Consider the following 16,203-nt stretch of genomic DNA (forward strand, 5'->3'; position numbering starts at 1 on the left):
CTTCGTGTCATCTGCGCCCCCAAGGTTGCGCTGCATTTTCCGGTGATACAGTTGATTTCCAGTTGAATACAGCTCTTTTTTACAGCACCCTACATAAGCAGTGTTTACCAACATAGATTTTGGATATGATGTATTTTCCTAAAGATACCTGACAGAATCTGCCAATACACAGAATATATAAACTACTTGGTCTCAACCAGACAATTATGCTCCGCACTATTAAAAGGAGGGATTTCCTGTTTCAGTCAAAAAGGGGTTCTGTTTCCATGTCTTCTTCTTAGTATAAACGTGCCTGCATCTATGTGGATTGACTTCAGCCAAGAGAGATAAATTTCTTTGGGCAGTAATTGGACATATTATTTGCAATTCTACTTGGAGTTGTCAGAAGATCACCCTGTTGACCTGAAGATGTCAAATCTTTCTTAAAAGAAGACTCAAGGACCACACCAACACATTCTTCAACAACACAGCAAGAGGCTGGTACTTGTACACTATTCTTGTTTTTGGAAATATGCTAGTTCACATGAACTCTTTCACTGGAGGTAATGTGTTGCAGTAAGTCAGGTCCTCATATTCTCCTGACCAGTTTTATTTTCACATTACCAAGGATTCTGATAAAACTAAATTGTGCCCCAGTGAAGCAGCTGCACAGGGTATTTGCTTTCAGGTTTAAAGCTTTATGGGTGCTGGAGCTTGCATAGCTCACCCAGAGAGTCAGTGAGTGAACTTTGCAGATCACTCTGGAAACATTCTACTGACACTTGCATGAAGCTCAGAATGCAAGAGCACTGAGGAAAACTGTGCATCTTTTCACATATTCTGTGCATTGTACTCATTAAGAGTTAATATGCTAGAACAGAAAAACCTTGGCTTTGTGCTAAAACTCTGTAAGTCTTTCTGTTTCAGGTCCTTCTTCCTGCAGTATTTGGAATTCTCCATCTGTTTACAATGGAAATGTACACATACTCTGTTCCATCCAGGCTACTGACCAATTGACTGACCACTTAAGAGGAATGTTTCCCAAAGAACAGCAGTCTTGTCAAGAACTAATTCTGGATCTCCACAGCCTGAATTTTTTCCACATCCAAAGCAAGTGCAGCATTTGAGATGAGGATAGGTTAAGTCACTTTATCCCCATAAATTGTATTATTTCCTCTTCAGCTTCATGTCAATCAAAATTTTTATCACCTATCTCACTTTTTGTATCCTCAATTTAAAAGCTACTTTCAAGGCTTTATTTTAATTTGGATTCCAGTAATCATGTTTTGCTGATATTTCCAAGTTATCTTCCTCTGGGTAGAATGAAAAACATTAAATATTGCAAGGGCATCAGCATCTGTGAATGCCAGAAATAAAACTACCTTCTGGCTGCCTTTCTCACTAGTACCCACTGCTATCAGACCCAGGGCAATATGATCCTTACTCTTCCCAAGTCTCTAAGGACCTTCAGGTCCAAAAAAGATTCTAATTTCATGTTCTTCTAAGTCCTTTAATACCATATATGCTTGGAAGCACACGGAATTCAAAAAGCACCCTAAACCGAACAGCCTGAAAACAGACACACTTTATTTATAGACAAATTCCACCTATGTTTTCAAACAGGCTACAAAACCTATCCTTACTCCACATTTGGAGTCCTGTCTCCAAGCTTTCTATCTCTGAAACTCAAATTGCAGAAAATTCCCAGCATCACTGCTATGTTTACCACCTCCCCAAGCTGGATATCTGCTAAAAGCAATTCCTTCCCTGTAGTCTTCAGCTCAATTTACATTTCAGAGATTTGCAGAAAAATCCCCCAAGAACACAAGCAACAAACATTTGATGTTCATGCATACCCCTCCTGTTAAAAGTCAACATTACTAGAGAGCTTTTGTTTTTCAGACTTAAGTTTAAAAATTGTTCTTCAGCAAAGCCAGGTTTCCATGTGAAATGCTAATCAGACCATTCTGAAGGGAGTGAACAGAAAAAGCATGAACCTCTAGCTCACAACTACCACATTTGATGACAACTCATGACTTTATTTCTGAACAAACTTCGTAACTGTCAAATCACGACAGCCTTGACCTGTTGTGAACTCTACCCAATCTCTCTGAAATACTAGCAGCAAGATGTATACAGGCAATGTAATGTATACAGGCAATGTACACTTGTATAACCAATGTGCTCCTTAGTACAATCCAAAAGTGCTGTACTCAGAAAATTACATCAATGGCCAGTGGATTTCTAGTATAATTAATTATTAAAGTTTCATGTAACAAAATTTATTAATTGTATCTTCAAAACTTCTATTTTAACAGCAAGATGGAAGAAACTCTCCAAGCAATAGAAATCTGCATGCCACTGACTACTAGTTAAGGATGTGGAAGAAAGGTTAATTTGAAACAGAAGTAATCACTGTATTGCACTGGTCAGCAGTGGCTTGGAGGCCATGTTGCCAAGCCCTATTCTTCCAGTTCATTGACTGCAAAGCCAAAGCCATGAGGGAGGCAGGGAAGCAGGGAGGAAGGCAGGAAGGAAGGCAGGAAGGAAGGCAGGAAGGAAGGCAGGAAGGAAGGCAGGCAGGAAGGCAGGCAGGAAGGCAGGCAGGTAGGAAGGCAGGAAGGCAGGCAGGAAGGAAGGCAGGAAGGAAGGCAGGAAGGAAGGCAGGAAGGAAGGCAGGCAGGAAGGCAGGCAGGAAGGCAGGCAGGTAGGAAGGCAGGAAGGCAGGCAGGAAGGAAGGCAGGAAGGAAGGCAGGAAGGAAGGCAGGAAGGAAGGCAGGAAGGAAGGCAGGAAGGACTGTCAAGCAACTTACAAGAATTCTGGAAGAATGTAATGTAGCATTTCTTTTGGGAGTTTTGGAGTAGGGTATAATTAAAATATCCACAAAATATTGCTTCAAACATGGCTCTGACTCATTTTTAATTAAGAGTTTGAGTAACAAGTGCTTTGTACTACAGGCTGTTGGCAGAGAGGCAACAAAAATGCTTTCTGATTCTCTCTAAGGTGCATATTAAATTAGATATTAAATAACACAGTTTCACCAGGTTTCCTAAACCTTTTTGTACTGTATGCTGGCCAAGCTATAAACAGATTTTTACTCAACTGAATATGAGTATGTCAGACACTGTAAGTGCACTAAGAATATGATGAAGTTTCCTACTTAAACTCTATTTGCATTTTGTATGTCTTGAAAAGTATAACAAACTTATGAAACAGTCTTACTGCAAAACTCAAGGCAGAAGAAATACCTGTGGTGGATGCACTAATTTTTACAACTAGATGGAGGAGTAGTATTTATGAAATTAACAGCTGTATGCTTTCTAAGCTTGGTCCTATGGACTGCACAAAGACAACCAGCAGCACATCAGAATGCTGAAACAATATTCAACATCACTCAACAGGAAGGTTCTTTAACCAAATTAATTCAAACTGATATAGCTGTGACCCTGTCACACATGCATAATGCTCCAAGTCCAAAGCTGTCAGAAATAAGACATTTTTAACATCTTTAAACATGATTTGGAAAAGGGAAAACAGCAATATAGTTAGCAAATCCTGCCAGACTGGATGGATTTTTAAACGTGGGGGAAAGGTTTTTGGAAGCTATAAATACATGTGCAAGAAAGATGAAAAAAGCAACCTTTAGAATACATGCAATCCATCTGGAGAAAAAAAAAAATCCAGAACTACAGCAGATGAGAAAGACAGAAGTGCAGTGATGTGGAGCAAGTCTGAAAAGCAAGAGTAGGAAAAAACTACAAAATTTTCAGTGCACCAAAACAGCAACCCCCCACCACCCCCGATGGTTTCCAACTGCATAAGTAAAGGCTGTTGTCCAAAAGAAATAGAAGAACCCTACCCTCTTATCACATTTCCAGAACAAGGGGGAAAAAAAGGAAAAAAAAAAAAAAGAGAGAGAGAAAGGTTTTTTGGAGAGAATTCAAAAAAGAAAAAAATGAAAGCTGGAAGATTAAATTACAAGAGAAGATTAAAGAATACAAAGCATTACTTCACTAAAGGGTGACTAAGAGCAGGGGTACAAGCATTTGAAGACATGGAGATGAAGAAATATAAATGAAACATTTAGACAGTGAGCTTGCTGATTTAGCTGGCTACAGAAAAATGTCTCCAAAAGCAAGAGCTAGAAGCCATAGCAACTGGAGTTTAGGGCAAATGTAAAGGACAGATGAGAGGAAGACATATGATATTCCCTAATAGAACTTCTCTGTCTTAACTTATGATATGGTAAAAAGACTGTGGGAAGGGCTACTCCAGTTTCTGGCAGAAAAAAAATATGTATTTCACTAGTAGCTTAAAATAGTTGAAAAAGAAACAGTACCAGGGCAAACTAGATTTTTAGATGGATCTAACAGGATGCTAAATCCAAGTACTTTGTGATCTTTTATCTACATCAATGGTATCTATAAACCAAATTGCACTTTTTTGTATAAATACTTTTTAATTTCCGTCTCTTACTTTGAGAGGCTTATACCAGAATGGTAGCTCAGAACCAGGTCTGAAAAGATGCTCACTGGTCCACCAAAGAGTAACTTTATCATTTATATTCCCCTGCTTTATAATATGGAACAGATGATGACAATAAACAAGAATTTTAGATTAGCTGATAAAGTGACTATCTCTGAATGTTTCTGGGGTTACAGTTACCCCTAGGAGTAGGGTTCAGAAAACCACAAAGCCCAAAGCTCCAGGAACAATGCAGCTGCAAATGTCATGCCAAAGGGAACACAAGACTGCCACAATATGGCTCCCTCCACACCTCTCTACTTGTATCCAACCACAGCCCAGGGCTGCTTTTACTCCATTGCCTAGGGTTAGGGTTACACCTAGGGTTAGGGTTCAGAAAACCACAAAGCCCAAAGCTCCAGGCCAAGGGGAAGACAAGGTTGCCATAACATGGGTCCCTCCACTCCTTTCTTCTTCAGATCAGCCACAGCCCATGGCTAATTTTACCCCTTCACCTAGGGTTAATGTTACGCCTAGGGTAAGGGTTACACCTACGGTTATGGTTTAGAAAATCACAAAGCTCACAGCTCCAGGAACAATGCAGGTGCAAAGTGATGCCAAGAGGAACACAAGACTGTCACAACTTGATATTTCACATGTGAAACATTCATTTCACACCTTTAATCTTGGAACCAGTCTCACTCTCATACAGATTCTAAACCTTTGCCAAGGGTTAGGGTCATGCTAAGAGTTAGGGGTATGCCTCAGCTTAGGGTTCAGAAAACCACAAAGCCCACAGCTCCAGGCACTCTGCAGCTACTGAAGTCATGCCATGGGAAACACATGACTGCCACAATATGGCTCCCTCCATTCCTTTCTTCTTGAGACCAGCCACAGCCCATAGCTGGTTTTACCCCTTCACCTAGGGTTAGTGTAATGCTTAGAGTCAGAGTTCAGAAAAGCACAAAGCCACATGGTCTAGAACGTGAATCCAAATCAAATTTCAGCTTTAGAAATTACTTAGTTCTGACTTCTTAACTCTCTTTGTGTATTATGAACAGGAGAACTATTACTGAACAGCTGTTGTGCTTCACTCATTAAGAAAGTATGACACACATGTTCTTAACTCTACCAGGCAGTGAAAAGATTAAGGTTTTTCCCTCAGGTACTAAACAAGTTGGAGTGCATAATGGTTCACCTGTCCCACAAAGCGGAAGAACATAAAGATACTTCCATTGCCAAAATATGCTTACATATACATTAAGAACTAACTAATAAATAGCCAGCAAAGACTGTTTGGGAAAAGCATGGTAAACTGCAGTTTGCAGGTATGACACAAAGCTGGGCTCCTACCCTTCCTGAAACTGCTTCTGGCTGCTGTCCTAGAGGTTAGTTCTTCTAGGAATGACAGAAAATTATCCTGAAGCCTCAGCTCATATGCTGCCTTAACAAAGCCAACTGTAGTAACACAAGCAAGGTGCCCATTACTCAAAGTACAAAAGACCTACTAGATACTATGAATGATGTCTCAACCTAAGGAATGTATTCTACAACATGCAATGTGTATTTGTTTGTCATCGAATTTGAAACAAGAGAAAATTTTCACAGTTCTGTTGTGTTCACATTCTCCTGCCACATTTGCATACTTCTGCAATAAATTGCCTCAGATGTTTATTAGTGGGTCTGGAGCACACTACCTCTGTTATCGTAACACAGCAACTAACTACTAGGCTGGAGCCAAACACACAGAAATAGAATACATATATACTCACCCTCATAGAGGTTTCTCCACCATGGGGCTGTTGCAGCCTGAAAACTTGAGCAACCATGTGTTCTGTAGTGGGGTGCAACAGGATACGTCGGGAAGCCAGTCCCACCATAACGTATCTGCCCATTGGAGACAGGCTCACAGAAATGGCATTAGGTCCTATGAAGAGAAGAGGGGTTATTTCTCTCATGGGTTGACATCCTGCCCCATGTTTCATCCTCACAGCTTTTTCATTCCCTTCTAGCATTCCCATAATGTATGCCATACTAATCTGATTCTTGTACGGGGTAGAGAATAAGGAGGAATAAAAACTATTCTTTAGCAGCTCCTGCATACCAGCACCTTACTTGTCCAGACCACATCACAAGCCTCTCCCCAGCGGTACTGTGTCTTTGGCTGGCTAAATTCCTGTTGCTACAATTATTGATAGGCTACTGCATTTCTTACTAAAGGCTGAAGTTCTGAGATTCTCACACCCCTCACCCACCCTGACTTCTTGCTTACCAAATCGCTTTGTGTAAAGCATCTCGCCCAAGTTGTGAGGTGCCAGAGAATATACAGCCAGTATTCCTTCATCAGGGAAGCCTCTCTGACTGCTGGGAATGAAGGCTGCCAGCAGCTGCCCATCAGCAGAGATATCACAGCTGGCATCATTGTAAATCTTGCAGTTTTGGACAAGCACATTCACAGAGGCTGCAAAGAAAGAAATGAATAGTGATTAAAGTACCAAGGTTGAACAGAATAAAGTAGAATTTAAACTTAATGTTGCACAATGGACAGTACATGTAAAAGGCACGCAAGACATTTAGCTTCCTCCAAAAGTTTATGAAATCTTAATACCCTGATTAATGTATAATTTGCTCCAAAACGGAGATAAGGCACTGCAATGAGCCCAGGAAATTAAATTTACTCACCTCCTGAAGCCTTCAGCCAAGAAATAGTAGCAATTGCACTTCATCAAACCCCTCCCTTTGTTAAGCATAACAGTATCTTTTGCAAAGGACAGCACAGTTTAAACAAGTCTCAAATCATGACACTGACAAACTCCAGCAGCATTCTCATTAGAAACAGTACACCTTAATTCGTTTCCCCTTCTCTTGTGGAGCGCCTAGTTCCCGCTCTCCTCATCTCCAATAAACAGGAGATGAGTGAAAAACTCCTCCCTGCAGATACAGACATTCATTTCTGACAGCTGATTTCTACACTCATCTTGGATTAAGTCAGTGAGAAAGGGCAGAGACTTCTCCAGCCAGTCCTCCATTTAATTACTCCAGTATTTGAGACAGTCACGCATATCAGTGAAGTAACTGTTCAGCAGACTAGTGAGCAACAATCCACAAAACAATAGTCTTATTTTAATTCCTGCTGGTAAGTTGCTGGGTGACCTCATCCAAGTGTTTTCCCCTTTTTACCCTGCATATGAAGACTACAAGCTCTAGTACAATGAGGTTCCAAGGCCTCTAAGCACCATCTCCACCAACAGCTCAGTGCACCTTGTTAAGACATGGCTGGAGTGATGTCCACTCTACCAGCCTAACCTAAACATGCTTCAGTTTTTCAGGAGGTTTGAAGCTCAACCTGCAAGCACTATTTCTAGGACAGGGAAATTTCAGGAAATTTAATTTTCAAACTCAAGAGTACAGATATATTAAAAAAATAGAAATAAAGCCCACATTTGCAATATAGAAAGTTTGCATGCTAGAAGACGGAACACCCCATCTCACATGTTTGAAGTTACAGCACTATGTAGAACACTGCCAATTTCTACAGCCCAGAAAGGATCTAAACCATCACACTATGCCTAGCCTAGAAGAGGCCTTAATATGTTTAGCTATAATTTGCAAGCAAGTTTATGAAGGCACAGTCTAGATTCCTTATTAGTTTAACAAGTAACAGTACCAAGAATGCTTTGTGTATATTTCTGAAAATCCAGACTTGTAAATCAAATTAAGGTTGTAACTCAATATTTCGACAAATCCTACCCTTTGTTTCCAACACCTGCGTAGAAGAAAGTTGCATCAGAGAACTGCTATGATGAGAAATTACTGACTGTTGTCTAGGTCACTTTTCAGCCAGAACAGTTTCCCAACCCCATGGCTGCATAGATGTTTGCAGCAGCACAAAAAGCAGTCATGAGAGGGAAGTAGATAGGACTGCCCTTCTTAAAGCAAGGCTGATTTAAAGCATTCACTGAGTCTCATCTTTAATTCTTCTGGTCTCAAATATATTTCTCCTGGGAACTGTGGCTGAGTATCAACTTTTATCTACTATTCCATTTAGGAAACTCAGATGAAAAAGAAGAAGAGGATTAAAAGTGGACTATGTAATTACATTCTGTACCAAACCACCTACACCTGTACCCTAAATTTATTCTACCAATTTTTCAGTCTTGCAGCTGCTAAAAACAGTAATTTCCAGCCTAGTATAAACAGAAAGGTCCTGAATAGAAAAAGATAAATAACTGTAGTCACTATCAAGGCTGCAATACCAGTACCTGAAATACACATGGCCCTTAAAGAGCAAGTGGTTCAAAAGATGACAAAATTCTTGAGTGCTTAGTCTGAAGCTAGTTGAACAGAAAGACAAGAGAATAAAGATTATACTGTTGATTTTTTTTAAAAAAAAGATAGAATTAAAATGTGTCTTTAAAAAAAAAATCTAGACTTTATTAAAATACTCATTATATCACCACAAGAGAAGATGGGCATCAACACAAGAACTGCAGAATGTGCTGTGAACCAGCTAAAGGATATGTAACAACAGTTGCAGCATCACAATCCCAGTCAAACTGGGAGGATTCCTGCTGAGTGACTCATTCCAAAACCAGTCCTATTTATTAGCTTTATCAATGGGTTAGGCACACAGTGGAGCTGGTTGATGAATCCTCTCGATGAAGTTGGGTAACTTCATTAACAGAGCATGACCAGACCACACAGTGAGCTGAAGTACACAGAGACATGACAGAAGGGAAATGGAATAATTCTAGGTTGTGTTGACATTTATAAACTTCTGCTTCACCCAGGAACTTGAAAACATGAGAGAATCAACTTTGGTGATTGTGGGAAAAATGGAGCCATCACCCAGTCATAACAGTGAAAGTGACACCAATCTTAAACTGCACTAGGGAGCACAATTCCAGCAGAAATATCAGCGCTGATACACAGCCTTGTGCCAAGATCACACGTAGGACTCCTGGGCACAGTTTGGGCCAGCCATGTTCAAGAGCAATGAAACTCTAAATGTTAACGTGTCCAGCAAAGAGGATGACTGGGGGAAATGAAACACGAATTTTATGTTCAAACAAACAAAAATACCAACACCAACCCTCCCCCCAAAAAAGGGGGAGGGGAGGGTAATGGAATTGTGTGCTGTGTTTTACTGTTTTCAAAAACTACAGAAAGTAAGTGCCAGAAAAACATCTGTTTTCTACAAATAACGTTGAAAACTGACCACTAGCCAGGTAAGTGGGCAAAATAAGCATTGAGTTTGGAGATTAAAAGGTTTCAACAAAAAATCGTAAGATTTCTAGAGCAGTAATTTCAACAAACACGGAAGGACCAAAGAATTTAACCAATTAGAAGACTGAATACTAGGAACTACACTGTATGCTTGCCTAAGGCAGCAGGGAGCTTGTCTACTTGGATAAGGGGTCCTTTCTCATTAATTCCTTTGTAGTGGTACTCTAATCAGCAGTGATCTAAAAAATTGGGAGAAACAAATGGAGGAATGGAAACATACTAAAATGGTGAGTATTGGGACTCTCATAGACACAAGACTTTACTTAAAAAAGAGCCAAGCAAGAAGACAACAAACAGAGCAAATAAACATAGCACAAATGCAGAGCATTTGATAGAGATACAACAACAAAATATCCCCATCACTGACTCCACATAAAACCTTTGACTATTGGGGAAAAAATAATAGTCCAGTCCATTTTGGGGGGGGTTAAGAACTGTTCTCTCTTATTCCTATTCTGCAAGACACGAAATTTTGTCCTGCACCTCTGGGGTCTGGTTGCAGTTTCCATGAGATAGTCATGGCTTTTCTATATTCTTAATTACTGTCATTTGATATTCAGTATTAGAAGTCACAAGATCATAGACTTGCTTCCTCAGAGCACAGGTATGGGTATCATTAAATCATAGAATGGTTTGAGTCGGAAGGGACTTTTAAGATTACATAGTTTCAACATTACAACACTCCTGCCATGGGCAGGGACACCTTTGAGGAGATCAGGTTGCTCAGGGCCCCATCACACATGGCCTTGAATATTTCCAGGGATGGGGCATCCACAGCTTCTCTGGGCAACTTGTTTCAGTGTCTCACCACCCTCCAAGCAAAGAATTTTGTCCTAATAGCCAACCTAAATCTTCTCTCTTTCAGGTAAAATCATTCTCCCTTGTCCTATCACTATCTACCCAAGCAAAAAGTCTCTCTCCACTTTTTTTCCTAAGGTCCATTTAAGTACCAAAGGGCTGCCTGGAGCCTTCTCTTCTCCAGATTAAACAAAACCAGCTCTCTCAGCCTGTCTTCATAGTAGAGGGTCTCCAGCCCTCTGATCATCTTCATGGCCCTGCTGTGGACTTGCTCCAGCAGGTGCAGGGATAGATCCTAAGCAGGACCTATTTAGCCTAGGGACCCTTCTGTACTAATGAACTCCCACTTTTCAAAGAGTTACAGGAAGTATTGAGAGGACAGATACTGATTTCTCCGTAACTACTGAAAAATCACAGTCCCTAGAATCCAGGTTTCTTCTCAGCTTTTGGAGTTTGTTTTTGTTTTTTAATCCAATGCAAATTTGTAAGAGAAAATCCCACATTTTAGTTTTTGCAAGGTAAAAAATGTTTAGATTTTTTCTGTACTGTTTACAGATTTGGGGATATTCCCATGTTTTGTACATACCCTTACAGTTCCATGGCTATTTTTTTCCAAATCCTCTACCGCATCTAGGATTTATCGTAAGTCTTTTTAAAACAATGTTGGGCCTGGATCACCAGTCACCCAGAGTTGATCATATATATTCACTCATTTTCTATTATAGGATTTCCCTCCATACACCTGCTCCTTTTCCAGCACAGCACAGAGGTTTCTGGTGAGCAGTCCACACTGAAGACCAACATGAAAGGATATCATCTTGTTTTTAAAGTTTGTTGCGTATGTCGAATGTCTCTTAGCAAAACATAATACGTGAGCCCTCCTGCCAAAATCTTTTCACCTTGGTATGTGGTGGGAACATAAAACATTACAGATGCAAAGTTGTGCTTAACAGGAAAGAGTGGTATTTATTTCAGTCTTTCATTACCTGATTCACACTGGCATTATGGTTCTCTGCTTTGCCCTCATTCACAAAGGATGAGGACTTAGGTAGCACCTACATCTGGAACCAAGAGAGCTACTGTGCAATCAGAAAACGTCCAAATGTGACAGGTGGAAATCTCAGCAAGGTTTCATTTTAAGGACAGCATTTACAAGATTCTCAAGAGATGAGAAAGATAAACACACCCATGCACTTGACAAAGTCAGAGGCTATTTGATTTTTTTGAGCCTGAGGCCTGATCTGTGAAGATGAAGCCAATACAGAAGATTTTAGGGGGAAAATTACTGCTATTTTAGGAAAACCACTTGCAAGAAGACTGCCCTTTCATCTCCGGTTTTCTTTTGTCGTTAATGCAACCACAGAGCTGACAGAACAGATCAAAAGAAACATCAGAGAACAAATTAATCAAGCTGTTGTGCCAACTTGGACATTAATTATGCTTGAAGCTGGGGAAGGCTGGAATGTCAGCAGTAATAGCATTGTTTGCCAAAGGAAAACTGTGCTGGACACACCATCAGCTCCTAGCCACCCTTAGAGGCACTCTCTTAACAGCTGCTCCTATTTAAAAATTTATTTAATTCTTTTTTATTCTTCTACTAAGTTACCCTGCATTCCACTGTAGATCTCTAAGTATTGATTAAATCACCTTCCTCAAGACCCAAGCAATGTTAGAACAGGACAAATTTCTGATTCCTAAACAAGACCAGTTCAACACTAGAAACTGGCAAGAAACTGAAATTATGAGCAGTGAGTAGCATGAGAGAAACTACATTAAAAAATACAAACAACACAGAAAGTCTTCAAATAAGGCTTCAAAAAAGCCTATATTCTACACTGTTTCCAATACTTGGTTGCAGGAATTTTAAGGATATGCAACACTCACTACAAGAATATTAAATAAATGCAGAAATAGCAATGTCTCTGCTGTCAAATAAATTCTCCGCCCCAATGCTGATATGACTGACAATTTCAATATAAGACCGAGTCATGTTTATTTCAGAGCTATTAAAAGCAAAACTGGCAAAAAGAGAGAATAAACCTGAAGCTATCTTTTTCCATTTTGCAATTAACAGAGGAGGACAGGGCTGAGACTAAAATTCCACAAGTCCCTGCACAGCCATTTTCCCAGAACTGCCAGGATCAGCTTTTGTGCGCTCTTGCTGAACTGAGCCTCGGTGAGGTTGCTGCTGCAGAACCACATCCTGAGCTGAAGGCTTGCAAGGGTGCTGGGGCCCAGACACAGATCACAGGAATGCACTAATCACGCTGCTGTCACTTACTTAGATGCATCCGCTTCAGTGGAAAACATCCTCCTTCCAAGCTATCTTTTCTTTGTTTAATTGTTACAGGAAGAAGAGCTGTTCAGAGATGGAGGTTGGCCACAGAGTCATTGCTTTGATGGAGAGAGGAGCTGGCAGGCAGTCCCAAACTTCAGCTGCATCATTTCATCTGCCTGAACTCCTAAACCACTTGTGGCTTAAACCAGACCCAGGAGGTACAATAGCACCCTCTGTGTAAGCAGATTATCTCACAGGACCACCTCTGATTTATAGGAAACAATGGGAGGAAAAAGAAGAACTACTAAGGTCACATGCTTTACTGGGAAAACAGTTTATTTCCAATATCATGAAGAATCACAAAAAACTCATCCAACCCATCACTCCATCATTGCTCCTTTGAGAATACGAGACTCACAATTCTGAGTTGGAAGGGACCCACAAGGATCATCAAGCCCAGTTCTTAAGCAAATGGCCCATATGGGGATTGAATCCACATCACTGATGTTCTTAGCATCATGCTCTACTATCTCTAAGTCGTGCACCTCGTCAAACTTGTAGCCCTCCTCTGTTCTGTGCCTAGGCAAGTTTGGCAAATACCTGGTTTAGTATAAGCACAGTTGCTACATTTTCATACATCTGCTACACCCCGGCAGAAAGAGATAAGGTTAACAGACTAGAAATGCCAGGATTAGGTTTGGCATATAAAAGAAGAGTAAAAATGAACACTTCCAAATGGTCATAAGACAAAATGGACAAGCCAAGTTCTATGAAGCACACCATGGGGAGTCAGAAGGGCTGGAGACGGACTTGTAGCTGGAATGTGGCCCACAAGAAGGGCACAATGACAAGAGAAACAATACCCAATTTCCAGCTAATTGGAAGCTTTTTCAGAATAAAAGCATCCTGGTAGGTGAAAGGGAGAAGATTGAAACACTGATGTATTGAGCAGCAGATGGTTCTTAATTTCTATGGGATTTTATAAATTATAAACAAACATCTTATGTTGTTTTGGTTTTTTTTAATTAACAGCCTTCTCCTCAGCAGCCAGATGAGGCAAAAAATAAGCTATGAGCAGCTGAAGCACTCTTCAACCACTCTACAGTTTGCAGAGAAATCCCAAAGAATTTAAGTTTCTTCCCCCTCTGACTTCATCTTTGTTCTGTTCCAGAGTCTGGCAGGACCTCCAAATGTATTGCCACGATGTGGCAAAACTTTGCCTTCAGCACTGATACTTAGGAGAAACTGGGAGGGAAGATGGCGTGAATGGATGATCCCAACTGTTCTGAGGGATCTTCCACAGCACAGAGCATCGTGCTCAGTGTGAAAAGTGGGGGAGTTTGTCAGAAGGGGTCAATCACTGTTTCGGAATGAGATGGGCGTTAGTCAGTGGGTGGTGAGTTGTGTATCACTTGTGTTTCTTGGGTTTTATTCCCTGCCCCACTTCCCCTCTCTCTCCTCTCACCCCTCCTCACTTCTTCCTTTCATTACTATTATTGCTATTTTTATCATTGACTTTATTTCAATTATTAAACTGTTTTTATTTCAACCCTCGAATTTTATCTTTTTCTGCTTGTCCTCCCTATCCTGAGGGGCCAGGAAAGAAGTGACTGCATGGGGCTAAACCATTACAGCCAGACTAGATGGAGCTTTGAGTCACCTGATCTACTGAAAGATGTTTCAGTTCATAGAAGGGGAGGTGAACAAGATAGTGTTTAAAACTCCACTCCAGACAAAACTATTCTTGGATTCTGTGATTTTGATTCTCTGCATCTCTCCTACTGCAGAATCACCATACATTTTCCTTTTGTGGGCTCTTTAAGCAGCAGGACACTTCCCTACAAACACATCTATTGTCAGATATGCAAGTTCTGGAAAAGCAGAACACACAGAGCTGGAACTGTGAGAGTTTTTCTCAATTCATTTTAGTGACTACCTGTGACAGCAGAAGTCTTTCTGGAAACAGAATCCCTGTTTTCCCCTAAAACAGTTAGTCCCTCAAAGTAGAACCCAATCTGCTTTTGCTGAGAAATCAAGTAGTGAGTTTCACATATGCATAGAGAAGGCCTAAGCTAAAAATCACTTGCACAAAGAAACATTCATGAATATCTACCTCCTATCTTCATCCCGGGCTGCCACAAACATTTCTGCAGCTGTGCAACAAGCTATATCAGGATAGCATTCTGGGTTAAAAATAGCCTTTCTAGTCAAGTTAGTTTTAGTCGTGAAAATGTCATTCTTTGATCAGCTGACCACAAGTATCAAACATTCTTGTGCCTGCATAACAAAGTCTTTTCCAATGTGATAGCTAGCTCATGCCATAGAACACCAGCAAAACTACGGTTTAATTTTCACAAAATCAAAGAGAAAATAAATGAAATCAGCAATATTGCTCAGATTCCCAATTCAGAAATAGCTTTTGCCTGAGAAACAGGACAAAACACTGCTTTTGCAAATGACTGTAAGATACATCTACTTCCCTGGGCTTGCATCACTATGGTAAGCAACAGACTAGGGTCCTGATTCCCAAAAGGTATTGCAGCACTTTAACACTCACTGATGTCAGTAACTTAAGAGAAATCAGACACAGTTTATTAGCATGTACCAATTTAAAGGTATAAAGACAATATTTCTCTAGAAACTTGTTAGTAAGAGAATGCAGACATTGAATACAGAATTCTAAGAGACTGGTATATGCCCACAAAAATAAGCGCTGTTTACACTTGGATTTGCTGATTGCAAGAATATACAAGACAGATAGAGTGGGATTAGCCCTACAAGCTTTTAGTCAACTTCCTCAAAAGACTAGACATTTTACTGTTCTCAATGCAACATGACAAACAAGACCTGCAATATACAACTGCCTTTGAAAGATTCTAGAGCTTACTCTAGCTCTGGTTAGCATAGACTTAAAATAAGGTACTGGTGTTTTTTCCAGCTTACCATTGCTGATTTCAGGCAGATCAAACTTAGTGAAGTCCCACCACTGGAGCCGGTAGGTGGTGTTGGCAATGTTGCTGGCCACAGCTGACTGTCCATCCCCAATCACAGCACCTACAAAAAAGGGGGGAATAATTAGCAACTTAACCTCTACAACAACAACCAGAAAAAAAATCTGGGGAGGCAAAACCATAGAAAACCTTTCAAAATCCAATACTCAAAACTCTAGATTCTTAAAGAAACCTTATTTACAGAAATGGCGGCACATCCTCAATAAGCCACAGAGTACAGGAAATTAACAGGAAAGCATCTCCCTACAACACATTTCTGGAAGAAAATAAAGTTGATAAGAGATAAGACTTGCCCAGAAACACAAGGCAGAAATCCTAATCAATTCATTTGGTGCAAATGCATTCTACTTATCAACAGCAATGAAGCTGTATTTTCACAGACCCAA

At 40.4% G+C, this 16,203-nt stretch overlaps 1 protein-coding gene across 3 annotated transcripts in view; it reads right to left on the reverse strand.

Annotated features, from left to right (window-relative positions):
• Positions 1–16,203, reverse strand: part of AMBRA1 (autophagy and beclin 1 regulator 1) — a 129,087-nt gene that overhangs the window by 35,947 nt on the left and 76,937 nt on the right. For all 3 annotated transcript variants that reach the window (XM_033062963.2, XM_033062962.2, XM_033062961.2), the window contains 3 exons: positions 15,750–15,860; positions 6,717–6,905; positions 6,217–6,371 (listed from right to left, as the gene is read on the reverse strand). In XM_033062963.2, coding sequence (XP_032918854.1) covers positions 6,217–6,371; positions 6,717–6,905; positions 15,750–15,860 — 455 coding nt within the window. The remainder of the gene's footprint in view (positions 1–6,216; positions 6,372–6,716; positions 6,906–15,749; positions 15,861–16,203) is intronic.

This window comes from Catharus ustulatus, chromosome 6 (assembly GCF_009819885.2).
Source record: "Catharus ustulatus isolate bCatUst1 chromosome 6, bCatUst1.pri.v2, whole genome shotgun sequence".
Lineage (NCBI taxonomy): Eukaryota > Metazoa > Chordata > Aves > Passeriformes > Turdidae > Catharus > Catharus ustulatus.